This window comes from Ipomoea nil, unplaced genomic scaffold (genome assembly GCF_001879475.1).
Source record: "Ipomoea nil cultivar Tokyo-kokei standard unplaced genomic scaffold, Asagao_1.1 scaffold2036, whole genome shotgun sequence".
Lineage (NCBI taxonomy): Eukaryota > Viridiplantae > Streptophyta > Magnoliopsida > Solanales > Convolvulaceae > Ipomoea > Ipomoea nil.
The window spans coordinates 7157276-7174382 of record NW_017618464.1 but is presented as its reverse complement, the minus strand read 5'-3'; the positions used below and the strand labels follow the sequence as shown (position 1 = coordinate 7174382).

At 34.6% G+C, this 17107-nt stretch overlaps 1 protein-coding gene across 1 annotated transcript; it reads left to right on the top strand.

The window, feature by feature from the left end:
* Nucleotides 1–9223: 9223 nt before the first annotated feature.
* On the top strand, nt 9224–13606 carry LOC109147707 (beta-galactosidase-like). The gene is made up of 18 exons (XM_019295348.1): nt 9224–9411; nt 9816–9911; nt 10290–10402; nt 10501–10567; nt 10664–10756; nt 10861–11004; nt 11093–11181; nt 11262–11367; nt 11447–11534; nt 11619–11737; nt 11810–11974; nt 12073–12248; nt 12342–12451; nt 12538–12647; nt 12729–12839; nt 12919–13029; nt 13113–13321; nt 13412–13606. Exons 1-18 carry the CDS (start codon nt 9238–9240, stop codon nt 13521–13523), a joined length of 2193 nt encoding a protein of 730 aa, XP_019150893.1. The 5' UTR covers nt 9224–9237; the 3' UTR covers nt 13524–13606.
* Nucleotides 13607–17107: the final 3501 nt, after the last annotated feature.

Sequence of the window (17107 nt, the reverse complement as noted above, 5' to 3'; positions counted from 1 at the left end):
GAGAAATGCTACAAGAAGCATGGGTACCCCCCCGGATGGAAACCAAGAGGAAAAAATGTGGGATCAGCAAATCAGGTCCAAGGCAGTGTACAGGAAAGCAGTTTGACAGTCAACCAAGATGGGTACAAGAAGTACCTTGAATTTCTTGAATACATGAAAAGGGAAAGAAGTACTCCTCTGGACATTGGATGCAATGGAACAACCCCTCAGGCCAACATTATAGCAGCAAATTTTGTTCCTAACAATGAAACAGAAGGTAATGCTATCCCTAAGATCTTCAGTGAATATAAAAGCATATGGATTCTTGATAGTGGTGCCACACACCATATAGTATGTGACAAAAAACTTCTGACTAATCCCACAAAGGTAAATGGAAAATATGTGGCCTTACCAAATGGAAATAAGGCTGCAATCACACACTTTTAGGGGTGGAAATAGGCCGAGCCGAGCCGAGCTTTGGAAAATTAGGCCTGGGCCTGTTACGAAAATCTAAAGCCTAGGCCTGGGCCTGAGCCTATATGTAGGCTTTTTGTTAGGCTCAAGCCTGAGCCTGCAATTAGCCTGGCCTGGCCTGAAGCCTTATTAAAAGCCTGTTTAATATTTAGGTCATTAATAATGCTTCAAAGTAAGTCCTACCTTGAGCCTATTAAAGCCTACATGTTAAGGCTTTTTAAAAACTTTAGTATATCTAAATAATATAAGAAATGTATCTAATACAAAACTAATACATAATTACATAAGTATATCACTACAATGCAAACATAATAGCAAATAAATATAAAATAAAATAAAACAAGTCACGATTTCAGCATGCTTGTTAACTTGATTAGAAATAAATTCAATTGTATTATTGTTTGTTATCCTATATAGTATCATAAATAATTAACAATCAACTCACATAATTAAGTTGCGACATTTCATTAAATATTATGATAGTAAGAACAGTTAATAAAAAAATTACACAATAAGAACACTTATAGCAGGATTAACATCAATGTTTATAGTTGAATCATAATTTAGGATGTGATTTTGGAGGTGGAGGGTTATGGTTTGGTAATTATATATACTTGGGGTTATATTGTAAATATAAAAATATTAGGTATAGAATAGAATATATACATATATAGGCCAGGCTTGTAGGCCTGAAGGCCGAGCCTGGTATATATATGCCTGGCCTGTTTAGTTTAATAGGCTTTGAAATTGGCTTAAGCCTGGCCTTTTTACTAAACGAGCTAGGCCTAACTAGGCTTTAATTAAGCCATGACATAGGCCCCTACAAGGGGCCTGGCCTATTCCCACCCCTACACACTTTGGCTCTGTTCATCTGTCTAGTAGGCTTGTGCTGAAAGGAGTCTTATGTGTTCCAGTTTTTTGTTATAATCTGATCTCAGTAGGGGAACTGACCAAGACATTAAATTATCATGTGGTGATGCATTCTAATAAGTGTGTAATACAGGATCCACACCTTGGGAGGATGATTGGTACAGCTGAACTAAGAGATGGCCTATATCACCTTGATGTGTCAACATGCTCAACTTTAAGTTGCATTCCTGTAGTGAATTCTGTGAGTAGTAATATTTGGCATGCTAGATTAGGGCATGCCTCCCATGCAAAGATAAGATTCTTACAATCTCTGAATGTAAATGTAGATGCTGGAAAAGAGAATGTTTGTGATTGTTGCCATTTGGCTAAACAAAAAAGACTGCCTTTCATTCCTAGTAAATCTTCTACTACTGATTGTTTTCACTTAGTGCACATGGATATCTGGGGACCATATCATGTTAAAACATTGTCTGGACATCAATATTTCCTTACAATTGTAGATGATTTTAGCAGAGCTACTTGGCTGTATCTTATGAAGGGCAAAGATGAAGTGAGACAGCTGGTGCAAGGTTTTTGTGTTCTAATTCACACTTAATTTGGGAAAACAGTAAAATGCATCAGAACAGATAATGGGAAGGAATTTTCAATGCCTGATTACTATATGCAGAAAGGAATAATACACCAAACCTCATGTGTGTATACCCCCCAACAGAACAGTGTGGTTGAGAGGAAGCATGTGCATATCCTGTCAGTGGCAAGGGCTCTTAAGTTCCAATCTGGAGTACCTGACTATTTATGGGGAGAGTGTGTAATGCAAGCAGTCTACATCATTAATAGATTACCATCAGCAGCTCTTGGTAATAAGATACCCTATGAGATCCTATTCAGTAAAATGCCCCAGTACCAACACCTTAAGGTTTTTGGTTGTCTTGCTTATGCCTCAATACATGGGGGTCATAGAACAAAATTCTCACCCAGGGCAAGGAAGTGTGTCTTTATTGGCTACACAAATGGAACTAAGGGTTACAAGCTTTATGATATGCAAACCAAAGAGGTCATCATCTCTAGGGATGTAATGTTCTATGAAAATTCTTTCCCTTTTCTAACAGATAATGTGGCTAAGGAGATTTTGGATCAGCCAATTATGCCTACTGAGCATGCTGCTAACATTGGTTATGAGCCTATGGTCAGTCAGAATAATCAGAGAGAGCCAAGTCAGCTTGATAATATCATGGAAGAAGTAAGGGAACCTGACACTGCCATTGAAGCTCCTTCACTGCCTCCACCTCCAGATTTGAGAAGGTCATCAAGGCAAAGGGCTGTACCAGCTTACTTGGCAGATTATGACTGTCAGCATGGCAGAACTTCTCCATATAGCATAGCTGCAGTTATATCTCATGATAAGCTGTCTCCCACTTATCAAACCTTTGTCATGAATATCACCTGCATCAAGGAACCAAAAACTTACAATGAAGCAATAAGACATGAGTGCTGGAAACAAGCTATGGCTGCTGAAATTGAGGCATTACAAGCCAACAAAACTTGGACACTTACTGACCTTCCACCCACCAAGCAAGCTATTGGGTGCAAATGGGTGTATAAAGTAAAGCAAAAATCTGATGGCACCATTGAGAGATATAAGGCTAGATTGGTAGCCAAATGTTATACACAAACAGCTGGATTGGACTACCTTGACACTTTCAGTCCAGTTGCTAAAGTCACAACCATTAGGACTTTACTAGCTGTTGCTACTGCCAAAGGATGGAATTTACATCAATTAGATGTAAACAATGCTTTTCTTCATGGAGATCTACATGAAGAAGTGTACATGACATTACCACCAGGCTTTGTTGCTCCAAAACCAGGAATGGTGTGTAGATTAACTAAATCCCTTTATGGCCTCAAGCAGGCCAGCAGGCAGTGGAATGCCAAGCTTACTGCAGAGTTGATTCAGCTTGGTTTCAAACAAACTATGGCAGATTCCTCCTTATTCATCAGAGGGACAGGTGACACCTTCATTGCTCTTCTAGTCTATGTGGATGATGTGGTTCTAGCCAGCCCAGATAAGTTACAAATACAGAGAATTAAGGAGCACCTCCACAATGTCTTTCAAATAAAAGATCTAGGTCCTCTCAGATTTTTCTTAGGCCTGGAAATTGCTAGAAGCAAGAAAGGGATCTCAGTAAACCAAAGGAAATATGCACTGGAGTTGTTGGATAACACTGGATTCATGCATAGCAAACCAGTTAAATCCCCTATGATCACCTCAACAAAACTGACAAAAGGGAGTGGCACAATCCTAGCTGACATAACTCAGTACAGAAGGTTGGTTGGCAAGATGTTATACCTCACCATCACAAGACCGGACATCAGTTTTGCAACCCAACAGTTATCACAATTCTTGGATTGCCCCACAGACATTCACCTACAGGCTGCTCATAGAGTCTTAAGGTATATTAAGAGTGCTCCTGCTCAGGGCTTATTTTTTCCAGCAGATAACCAGCTCAGGTTGAAGGGATTTACTGACTCAGATTGGGCTGCATGCCCAGATACTAGACGTTCTGTGTCTGGCTTCTGTATGTTCTTGGGATCAGCTATCATCTCCTGGAAATCCAAGAAACAGCCAACAGTGTCTAGGTCCTCCTCTGAAGTTGAATATAGAGCCATTGCTGCTGCATCATGTGAGATTCAATGGTTGCATTATTTGCTTGACTCTCTGGAAGTGAAACTTGAATCACCTGCTGCTCTATTCACTGACAGTAAATCAGCCATGGCCATCGCTGAGAATCCAGTTTTCCACGAGAGAACCAAGCATATCGAGCTGGACTGCCACTTAATTAGAGAGAAACTGCAAAAAGGGGTACTTAAACTACTGTATGTTTCCTCCACCAATCAATTGGCTGATGTCTTTACTAAGCCACACACTCCAGTCACCTTCAATGCCTTCATATCCAAGCTTGGTCTCCATAATATGTATGATCCAGCTTGCGGGGGGATATTAGAAGAGATGAATCAGAATAGCCAAGTCAGCAAAGTCAGTTAAACATCACAGTTAGTTTGTTTAGTTTGTTCTTCCTCTGTTAACAGACTACTAGCTTCATGTATATAGCTTCTTCCTCTTCTCTTTGTAAGGTTGATAGAATATACAGATACAAGACACTTTTTCTCCCAAATTCTTTCTTCCAAAACTTCACAATTTTAATTCAAAATTTCTAACATAATCAACAATAATTGAAGATATAATAGAAGTTATAACATTGATGATATATTTGTTCAAGAAAATATATAGTATAACTTTTTATGAGCAGTGTACAAACCTCCCAGCACAACAAACGAGCATAAACCAAATACATAACATGCATTCACACCTATAAAGATTTTAGATTTTAGATAGTATACGGCAGTTTGATTAGTTAGAATTCATCAAAGCTACATTTTGGGATTTTTTTTAAAAGAAAGATATATATGGTATTGTTAGTCCATTAATAGAGTGAATGGATCACGTACTATGATGGTTTTCTACAACTAATCAATATTTATCCACAAATCTATAAATTCGTCAAACTCAATATTTCAATTCACCAAATAAACTTATCAAGTAATTAGACTAATCAAAAAAATCTGTGATCAAACAAAAAATATATATTAAAGTTCGAAAATCAAATATGATATTCTCAATTTAAAATAAGAGATCTAGGCCATCAATTTGAGTATTTGAGTGTGGGACTACTCTTTGCGTCCTTGGTGGATATAGAGTAGTCAAAACGACGTCGTTTTGCAACCGTGTGCACCATGCATGGTGCACATGGTTGCACAGCATAACTATTGGAGTAGTATTAGTTGAGTTGTTAATTTGTTATACCATAGACTACATCCACCTTGTAAAGTGGATTCGAGTCCAAAATATATAATTTACATATTAAATATTCATAATTTACATACACAATTTACTTTTTACAAAATTGTGAACATTTAGTATGTAGATTGTGAGCATTTAGTATGTAAATTGTGTATTTTAAATTCGAGTACACAGAATAATTTACTTATTGGTCGATTGGTAGGTACAAATTTTTCTGTGAATCATGAATAAAAAATATATTTTCAATATATTAAAAATATATTATTTATATATTGAATGTATATTATTTGATAATATATAAAATAATGTATCTTCAGTACTTAAATAATTTATTTTTAAATAATTTAAATTCAATATATAAATAATATATTTTTAATATATTATAAATGTACATTTTATTCATAGTTTATACAGTTGTGCGAAGTATATTCCATAGAATAATGATTTTATTATTATGCTATTGAGAAACTTCCTATTTTGGAAATTTGGGTCTTAGACTCCTGACATGAAAACGGCGGAACTGAACGGATTGCATAGTAACCGCAAATTATGCCATGGAATCGTGTTCACCGAGAATGGTGAACACAAGGCAAAACGACGTCGTTTTTAGGCAAAAAAAAAAAAATTTTCGCGGATGTGAAGTTACCAGCGCGCGTTTGATCAAATTATGAATTTTCTGTTATGAGATTATGAATTTTATGAAAATTCATAATCTCATAACAGAAAATTCATAATCTCACAACTGAAAATTCATAATCTCATAACAGAAAATTCATAATCTCATAACAGAAAATTCATAATCTCATGGTTCCAAAGTGAATGTGTAGGCATGGTTCCAAAGTGAATGTGCAGGCATGGATTCATAATTTATGAATGTCCGTGATTTCGGACGGGAATATGTAGGCATGGTTCCAAAGTGAATGTGCAGGCATGAATTCATAATTTATGAATGTCCGAAATTATGAATGTAATGAAAATTCATAATCTCATAACAGAAAATTCATAATCGCATAACAGAAAATTCATAATCTCATAACTGAAAATTCATAATCTCATAACTGAAAATTCATAATCTCATGGTTCCAAAGTGAATGTGTAGGCATGGTTCCAAAGTGAATGTGCAGGCATAGATTCATAATTTATAAATGTCCGTAATTTCGGACGGGAATGTGTAGGCATGGTTCCAAAGTAAATGTGCAGGCATGAATTCATAATTTATGAATGTCTGAAATCTTTGTTCACCTCAAATTAAAGTGAAACCGCAAAATGTGAAAATAAAGAAAAAAAGTCACACAATTAATTAAGAAAAAAAAAAAGATAACGGTGTACTAACACCGTTGGAACCGTGTTCACCATGAATGATGAACACGGTTCCATGGCATAACGTCTGCATAGTAACATATGTGGGCCGATTCCAATCTCTGATGGGCTGCTCTGGATGCTCTGTTGGGCTTCTTTCAGTAGCCCAAGAAAATAAGGAATACATTTTTTTCTTCTTCTCATTTTCCATTGTTTACTTTAATGTACTATTGTTAACATTAAACTCTAACCTCTAACCTTTTTTTGAATGCTATTGACTCTATTACAATATAATATTTATTCATAACTAGTTTCTCAACCTACTGAAACACAAAGAACCAATACTGCCTCTACTAAACTTCGAATCCACATTCTCCCATATAGGAGTGCAACCTTGTTCACATTAAACTCTAACCTAATTGTTCATGAGTTCATGTTAACTATACTAAATCCTCGCATTAATAGGGTTTAAAATCAAACTAAATATTTATTTTGTATGTACAAAATTTTTAATTTAGAATTTAAATTAAGGACTATAATGTCGACCAGCATCATGCCTCTTTGTATTTAGTATAAAGTCTTAAAGTTTTGAGTTTGTACCTAGAATTACTCGACACAAACCCATTGCATTTACCTTTTGCTTGGGTTGGTACTAGGTATAAAGAGTTGTCATACCAATTGATAGAATTTTGCTTTAAACTTATGAGCATTTTCTTTATACCTTCCATAGCCATGAAATAAGGCCATGTTTTCTTTTCATGCAAGAATTCTGTGATAAAATGCCCAAGCTAAGCAAAAGCAACACATTTGCTTCATTATTTCGCCTTGAGCCAATCCGCGGCAGCACTAATGATTGGTAACAACTAACAAGTATTCAAGCAACAAAGATGTACAACTCAGCTGAGTAATTGGACAATTTGATTTGATAATTTATAAATTTTTGCTGACTAAAATTATAAAAGTTTTACTATTAATATATATATATATATATATATATATATATTAATCTCATGATTCATTTTGATTAGTTTTAACTATGCTTGTGCAGTCAACTTTGGATTTCTCAGTAATGCTCTTTGATGGTTTTATAGGATCCGGATCTATCCTAAAACGGTATAAATGTATAAAATATGAGTAAAAAAATAATAATATTATTGTTCGAACGCTAGGCTCAAAAGAATATATATAATACCCGTGAACCGTGATAAGGACTCACACTAGGGACCCAAAGAATAAATAAATAATAACTATTATAACCTAAGTAATGGACTAGGAGTATTAATACCATATATATCTAGTTGCTAGGAACCAAACCATGGTCCTTGTGTAGAAAGTTAGGACAAGACACCACTAATCTAGCTAGGATGTACTAAACATAGGAATGATGTCTAAAGGGAGACCTGAAACCTTTATTTAGTGTCCGAATATTCCTCTTCAAGTGTGCGGTCTTCATTAGCCTTTCACCTTAGCTATACATGTATCCTATCTTTCACCCCACTACTTTGCTACCAGTGTCCTTCGACTAAATATATCTAACCTGCCACACCTTTGTAAACGAGAGATGATGTGGCTTGAATTGGTTGGTTAGTGGGCATGTTGTTATGCAAAATGTCACAGGTTTAACCCCTGGTTGCACCGGCCTCCTTATGACATTTTGGTTCTCCCTCCTTTCATGTGTACGGGTTTAGTCGGTTCGACGAGACTCTCGGTGGCCAATCATCTCTTTCTTGGGCCGATATGTCCTCCTTTTGTTCAAGACCTTGTCAATAAAAATAGGCCCTGAGCCCCATGGCCCCATTACTCTCTAATGTTCGGGTCAAAGACTCTAATAGGACAAAAATACGACACTTTTAAAAGTTGGACGAAAATAGGAAAAAGTACTTTGGCAAATGCGTTTCTTGTCAGATAATTTTATTTTTGTTTTTTTTTTTTTTTGTTGTCAAACAAACACGCACTTGCGTGTCTCGTATTGTATACGAGATACGCAAGTCCCACTTGCGTATCTCGTGTATATATATATATATATATATATATATATATTATTTTTTTTAACTTGGTCTACGACGACCAAACTGGTAAACTGGAGAAGGCGACCAGTTTGGTCGCCGACTTCTCCAACGAAGGAGAAGCCAGCAACCACAAAAATTTAAAAATACGAGATAGGTAAGTGGGACGTGCGTATCTTGTATACAATACGAGGCACGCAAATCCCACTTGCGTGTCTGTGGGAAAAAAAATAAAAACAAAATAAAATTATTTGACAAGAAAGGCATTTGTCAAAATACTTTTTTCTATTTTTGTCTAATTTTTAAAACTGTCATTTTTGTTTACTCTTGTTATTTTTGTCCTATTAGAGTCTTTGACCCCTGATATTTCTCCCTGGCTCCTCCCCACCTTTTTTTTTTAAAAAAAATTTATTTATTTAAGAAAATGATTTATAAAAGATTCACATGAATATGTGGGTGAGTGGAGTAGGCAAAATGCAAATCCTTTATAAAGCAGTTGAAGCTGAGTTCCTTTCCCTCCACCATAAGTTATATCAAGAACGCAAACCAAAACCTCAACTTTGATACTACTTCTACACCAACCAATATACTCCATACCCATTGACATGTGCATTCTTAGAAGAATAGATAAGAGAAGACGAAGAAGACAAGAAAACTTATTAAAAATTGCCATTTTTCCCCATAGAAAACATATTAAAGATACCTAGGAAACAAGAGTGGCACAAATTCCATTTTTGTTTGTTCATTTCAATGTATAGAATGAGGAATATGCTGGGGACCATGGGAACAATGGTGGTGCTGTTCTTATTTGTGTATTGTCCAGTGAGGGCAACAGTTACTTATGATGGCAAAGGTTTCATCATCAATGGGGTGAGGAGGATTCTCATCTCTGGCTCTATTCACTATCCAAGAAGCTCCCCGGAGGTACTTCATTTAATCATCCCCATTTTAGAGTCAGCTTAATCAAATTTGGATTTTTGAATTCCTCATAATTGATAAATGTCTATTTTAAATAAAGTTTCAAACTTTTCAAGAAATATCATTCGTTTTCCGGTAGAGTGCAAGAAGAGTGTAACTCTTGACTGAAATAATGAATTTCTGGGTAATACATTTTTCCCCATAGTCTCATGCATTTCTGGGGAATGGGTATTTCTTGGTTTACAGTAATTTTTGTTTAATGTACCTTTTTTTGTTCTTTTTCTTATAGTTATGTTTGTATACAAATTTATACATGGGTACTTTACATTATGTTGTATTTCTGTTTTCTAAACTTTTTTTTCACCATAAATACTTGTTCTTTTTGTTTTTTGGGTGTGTATTGGTTGCAGATGTGGCCTGATCTTTTACAGAAGGCTAAAGATGGAGGGTTGGATGTTATACAGACTTACGTTTTTTGGAATGGACATGAACCCTCTCCTGGAAAGGTAATTATTATTCTTGTTATTATTATTAATGTTTTTTTTTTCACTGCACACTCACGGGGTCACGGATGGATACTGTACACCATGTGTGTGTGTTTTTTTGGGGGTGATGAGGGAAACCGCTACCTGGTGTTTATTAGGTAAATCCTGTCTTGTGAGTAAAGGATCATAAAGAGGTAAACTAGTTTAGGTTGTCAAAATATCTTGACCGGCTCAAATCAAGAAATGCCAATAGACTGCCCATGTTGGAGTTGAACTTAATTGTAACCTCAAGTCAACAACCTGGCTAACTTGACTTTGGCTGTCTCCACCATGTGTTTTTATTATCGTGATTCATGGCATCCCTTTTTTAATACTAAAGAAAATTTGTGTATTTTTCAGTATAATTTTGAGGGGAGATATGATTTGGTAAAGTTCATTAAACTGGTGCAACAAGCAGGCCTCTTTGTTCATCTCCGGATTGGCCCCTACATTTGTGCAGAATGGAACTTTGGGTATTGATCAATATGAACATATTAACACAGTTTGTGATTTAATGATTGTTTTGTTTATAAAGTGGTGATCAATATGACTTGTTGCCTTTGTGGTGCAGGGGATTCCCTGTCTGGCTAAAATACATTCCAGGAATGGAATTTAGAACAGATAATCAACCTTTTAAGGTTGGCTTCTTTACATTTAATTTGTTCATCACCTATACCAAACTGTAACTGCTTGAGTGTGTTTCTTACATGTTTCTGTCTGGTTATGATATCAAGGTGGCTATGCAAGGCTTTGTTGAATTAATCGTGGATCTGCTGAAGTCAGAAAATCTGTTTGAGCCTCAGGGTGGACCAATTATCATGAGTCAGGTTGGAAGATATACTAGCTCATGGCCTAACACTTCTTTTTTTGCAAAAAAAAAAAAAAAAAAAAAAAAAAAAAGTAAATAAATGTTGTGGATTCTTTGATATAGATTGAAAATGAGTTTGGTCCTGTGGAGTGGGAAATTGGTGATCCTGGTAAAGCATATACGAAATGGGTGGCGCAAATGGCTATAGGACTAAACACCGGTGTTCCCTGGATCATGTGTAAACAAGACGATGCTCCTGATCCTATTGTGAGGATATATATCTCAGTTTACTGTCTTTATAATTTCTGCAAATTTTTTTGGAAAGAAGACTATAGTTTCCATATTAAAATTGCAGATAGATACTTGCAATGGATTCTACTGCGAGAATTTCCATCCAAACAAACCTTATAAGCCCAAAATGTTTACAGAAGTCTGGACTGGGTGGTGAAGTCTTGAGAACACTGTTTGGTTGGAACTTATTTCTCTTTCGTTCTCTCTTAGGCATTGGAGTTCTCCTTTTCCAGGTATACACAGTTCGGTGGACCAGTTCCTCGGAGGCCTGCAGAAGACTTGGCATTTGCAGTTACTCGGTTCGTTCAGAATAATGGCTCGTTTTTCAACTATTACATGGTTAGTCAAATCTTCGTTTTCTTAAAAGAGTTTTAGGTAATTTCTTCCATGGAAATCGTAATCGTTTATGTGGATCTAGTACCATGGCGGGACAAATTTTGGAAGGACAGGTGCCGGTCTTTTTGTTGCTACTAGCTATGACTATGATGCTCCACTAGATGAATATGGTATGAACTTTATTTGGCCACCAAAAACATATTATATGTCCATTCTTAGCTTGTTATGATGGTTTAATGAATACGGTGAACTAGGTCTAGTGAACGAACCAAAATACGGGCATTTAAGAGACCTGCATCGAGCAATAAAGCTAGCTGAACCAGCTTTAGTTTCATCGTATCCTATCGTTACCTGGTTTGGCAAAAACCAAGAGGTTGGTTTCATAGATCAAGTACTTCAATTATCTTCTTAATTACACTTGAGTTTTTCTGATTATGATTGCCAGGTTCATGTCTTTAGATCAGAAACCGGGGCTTGTGTTGCGTTTCTTTCCAATTATGACCCCCAATTTTCTGCAAAAGTAACGTTTTCGAATCTGCAATATGATCTGCCCCCTTGGTCAATTAGTATTTTACCTGACTGCAAGAATGTTGTTTACAACACAGCAACTGTAAGCCAAAAAAAGGACTAGCTATTTCGTGTTTATAATTCCAGTGTTTTTGAACTCGAAAGTTGGAATAATTTATTGCATTTGATACTCTACTGTAGGTTAGGTCTCCGAGCTTACAGACGAAGATGATACCAGTCGGGAATGGATTCTCGTGGCAATCATACACCGAAGAGATTGCATCTTCTGATGACGGGGACACAGTTGCAGCTGATGGAATGTGGGAGCAAATAAACGTCACTCGAGATTCATCAGACTATCTGTGGTACATGACAGAGTATGTTCAATTCGATCGTCTTCTAGACTTTTTTCCAAAGGAATTTTCAGCTATGCATACTAGATCACGGCTTTTCTCGATTGCTTGCTCCAGGGTGAACATTGCACCAGATGAAGAGTTCCTGAGGAACGGGAAGGACCCTGTCGTTACTGTCATGTCTGCTGGCCACGCTATGCACGTTTTCATCAACAGTGAATTATCAGGTACTCGGGCTACAACGCTTTTAAAAACACAATTCTCTTGTCTGCCATCGTGTTCGAAATTTAATTTTCAGCCCTTATTGTAATAGGAACTGTTTATGGTGGACTGGCATTTCCAAAGTTAACATACACTAACAGTGTAAAACTCAGAGCTGGAATTAACAAGATTTCTCTGCTTAGTGTTGCTGTTGGTCTCCCGGTTAGTCTTAAACTTTCTGCTAGTAAAGTTCCCCCGAGTTTTAGAGAATCAGTGATGTTATTATTATCTAAGCTGTTTCAGAATGTTGGCCTGCATTTCGAGAAGTGGAACGCTGGAGTTCTCGGGCCAGTCTCATTGAGCGGGCTCAACGAGGGCACGAGAGACTTGACAAACCAGACATGGTTTTATAAGGTTTAATTTGCTCAGATCAGTAGTCAGTACTGCATTCATTCTTTCTAGAATTGCTCCACGATTTCTTGCTTGTTCACAGCTTGGTATGAAAGGCGAATCGTTAAGTCTTAACACTGTAACTGGAAGCTCCTCGGTAGAATGGGAAGACGGTCCACTTCTGGCTTCCAACCAACCCTTAACCTGGTACAAGGTAACTTCAATTCAAGAACGAAGAAAAACGTACACGATCCAGTGCTTTTATGTACTGTTCCATTAGCTTTATCGTTCTTCTAGGCCACGTTTGATGCACCCGAAGGAAACGATCCCCTAGCGCTAGACATGAGCAGTATGGGGAAAGGCGAAATATGGGTAAATGGCGAAGGAGTGGGGCGCCACTGGCCTGGATACACAGCACAGGGCAGCTGCAGTTCTGAGTGTAACTATGCTGGTACTTACAACCAGAAGAAATGCCAGCTCAACTGTGGGCAACCTTCTCAGAGATGGTAAGCACTAAACACATTCTTGCTCTGATCTTATCCAGGAAGAAAAATTAGGCAATAATGTTTGATGAAACTGATTATATTGAATCCCAGGTATCATGTCCCGCGATCATGGCTGAAACCAAGTGGGAATTTCTTGGTTGTGTTTGAAGAATGGGGTGGTGATCCAGACAGGATTTCTATGGTTAGAAGAACTAACAACTAATTCATTTGCCTCTCTGCAATCTTGAATCTCAGAATGAGATCACACAAAGGCTGCTGAATCATATGAATATGTTGTGGCTCTAATGTGTACCATGTTATGTTTCATAAGTTGATACAATGTTTATTCTTTAAATATAAAATAACTAAATAAGTTGTGTCTACTTAAAAAAAAAAAAACAAAAGCTTGTATATACTTGTAATATTTATAAAAATGACCCCGCTCATTTTTTACTCCATTTCCCATCCATCAAAGATCTTACAGATGAATGGGTTGGATTAGTCAACAAGTTTTCACCTAGAAGTAGTTCATATGATTAGGACTCTCTCTCTCTCTCTCTCTCTCTCTCTATATATATATATATATATATATATATATATATATATAGAAGAGCGCTCATATGTGGTCATGTCATTAGGTGTGGTCGTGTGGTCGTATCTGTGTCGTTGAATCAGTTTAATCTAACGGCAGTGATAATTTTGAGGATTTTCGCGCGTTTTGGTAAGTGGGGGTGTTATGGTAATTACAGTGGCCATTTATAGCGGGCGGGTTCCAGAATACACCAACAGTGTTGACAACATACACCAATAGTGTAATAAAACACACCACAGTGAAGCACACCAATGGTGTATTCCCGTGTTATGGTAATTACAATGGCTATTTATAGCAGCCGAGTTCCAGAATACACCAACAGTGTTGACAACATGCACCAATAGTGTAATAAAACACACAACAAAATCTTGATTAATATTTCGGTGTTATATGACGAGTTTACCCTTGCAGTTCGCTGGGTAGGAGAATGTGCGCGAAAATACTAAAAAAATCTTAATTAATATGATTCATTGGATCTATCTAATCTAATGGCCTATAATTGACCATATGACCACACCTAACAACATGGCCACATGTGATCACTCCTATATATATATATATATATATATATATATATATAAGATTAAATGAGAACATGGCCTTCCTGTAAAAAAGTGATGATTGAATTCTGCCACATGCATCCGTGTTTATTAATGGCGGAGGGTTTTAGTAAAAAAAAAAAAAAAGGAGGGTCAATTTTATAATTATTAAAAATTTATAAGAGGATAATTTATTTTATAATTATTACAAATTTTTGAAAAAAAAATATCAAATAAACCTTTAATTTTATTTAAAAAGTCAATTAAACTTTTAAACTTTCAAAATTTTTGAGATCCTAGCTATACACACACATATAGTCACCTCTCAAATCCCATCATTTTCATTTCAAGAGTCATATTTAGTTGTCTAATCATACCATATTATATAGATAATTCATGTGTACCATCAATACAAGATGCATCATTGAGCATCAATAAAAAGTAATCAAATTAGGTCACTTTTAACCCCAATGGAAAGGAATTAGGATAAAATACAAAATAAAAATATTTAAAAAATTTAAAAAGAAAAAAAACTGTGAGTTGGTTGTAATTAACTGCCAACTTAATTGTTTTTTGACTCCGCATTTTACATGACAATATCATATCAATTCTAATATACAGTGTATCTATAAAACTTTAAAAATTATACGGAGTATTACTTGTTTATAAAGATTACTTGGTCCAATATTTATTTACATAGCATACAAAATTTAAATTAAAATTAAAATTTGTATGGTTAATATAGTTATAATTATATACATATTTAAATAAATTTAGAAGAAATTTACATAATTAAATTAGTTTATTCCTAATTATATTTCACAAATATTATAATTTCAATAATATGAATATATAATAACTAAGATAATCAAATTTAGAAATAAAAAAATATAAATTTTAAATTTTGTATGAGTAAATTTAAACTCAAATATGATGTATTTTCCTATATTATTGTATAGTACATTATATATGCACATAATATTTATTAATATGTATTTAAGCTAATTTTATAATATAATTTCTCTAATTATAATTTATATTGTTAGATTTATAATTAAGATAATTATATTTAAAAATTAAAAAAAATTAATATTTTAATTTTGTATAATTAATATAGTGCATAAGTATAGTATATAAATATATTTAAGTAAATTCTTAATATTTATAAATACACATTTAATTAATTTTATAATTTCATTTCCTTAATTATATTTAAGTAAAGATTATGCATTAACGCATAATGATTAGTATGGGGAAAGGGATAGGTTGCAAGTTGGAAGCTAGGGGGAATGGATAAGAAGCACAATTATATCTGGAGGCCACAAAACTTGAGTAATAATAATAATAGTGATTAGTGAAGTGTTAACTATTTGTTATTTAATTTAACAAAATTATTCACTTTATATCAACACCATCTCGAATAATGACTACATGTTTCTCTTGTCATATATAAAATAATAATAATAATAATAATTTATTAGCCTTGTTATTTGATCGATTTTGGCTTATTTGACCACTAGTTGTGTTTGACTTGGTTAAACAACGAATATAATTGTTTGGTTAATTATCTTTTTGTAATAGCTTATTGCTCCAAAACGCTAAAATTCTAAAAATTGCTCAAAGTAGTTTTTTCGATCAGCTTTTTGAGAAAGTCATTTTTCATGTAATCAGCTATCAACTAACAATCAATTTACCAAACATCTTTTTATAATCAGCTAATGTAATCAACTAGTCAAACACATTAACTCACAGGTAACAACTACTTACCAAACACCGCATTCACTTTAATTTACAATATAATGGGTTTTATTTTTTAAACACCCCATTCACTTTAATTTACAATATAATGGGTTTTATTTTTTTGTGGTGGGGATTTGATTAGTTATGAAATGCACGTGACTCATCCTTTGCCCTTTGAAGTTTTAATTTTTTAAAGGATTATTTTGTCTTATGTGCTAATAAAAAACCCCCTTAGATTATTATTATTATTATTATTATTATTATTATTATTATTATTATTATTATTATTATATGTGATTTAAATTTGAGATAATATGCCAACTACTATGTATTATTGACGTATTGTGATGATACATTTGATTTGTTGTCATTCTAAATAAGTGGTCATCACATGATTCAGAGTATAGAACATATATTATTTTGTACATAGAAATTTAATTTATGTAATTAATTTGTAATAGAGTAAGTTAATTTACGGATAATTAATAAATATAAAAGGTTATGTGAATTATAATAAGTTATTTTATACGTACATGCAATTTTTGTTTTGTTTTGTTTTTGTTTTTTTTTTTTTTTTGGTTACAACATTGACATTTGCTCAACTTTTAAATCATAGGTCAACCAGGCAGTAGCGTTATTAGCTTGTAGATTTACACTTTTGTTGATTAATTTTAGAGTCACATACGAGTCAGGTTGAGCTATAATAATACTAGTTTGGTATAAAATTCTGTTTGAGATTAACAAGAACAAGAAATAATAATAGTAATGATAGGGAAGTAAAATGCAAGATTTACATGGTTTGACAATGTGCTTACGTTTACGGTAGTGGAACTATTCTTTTATTAATAGTGATAGTGGTGGTTGTGGTGATTCCACACCTAGGAATACAATCAATCTATTTATAGACATATATCCCTATACCATAGGTCCGACCCA

Coding starts and splice junctions, on each gene's coding strand:
- LOC109147707 (XM_019295348.1), top strand. CDS start 9,238: ATGTATAGAATGAGGAATATGCTGGGGACCATGGGAACAATGGTGGTG. Junction 11,005..11,092: donor ACGATGCTCCTGATCCTATT/GTGAGGATATAT, acceptor TTAAAATTGCAG/ATAGATACTTGCAATGGATT. Junction 12,840..12,918: donor ACCAGACATGGTTTTATAAG/GTTTAATTTGCT, acceptor GCTTGTTCACAG/CTTGGTATGAAAGGCGAATC.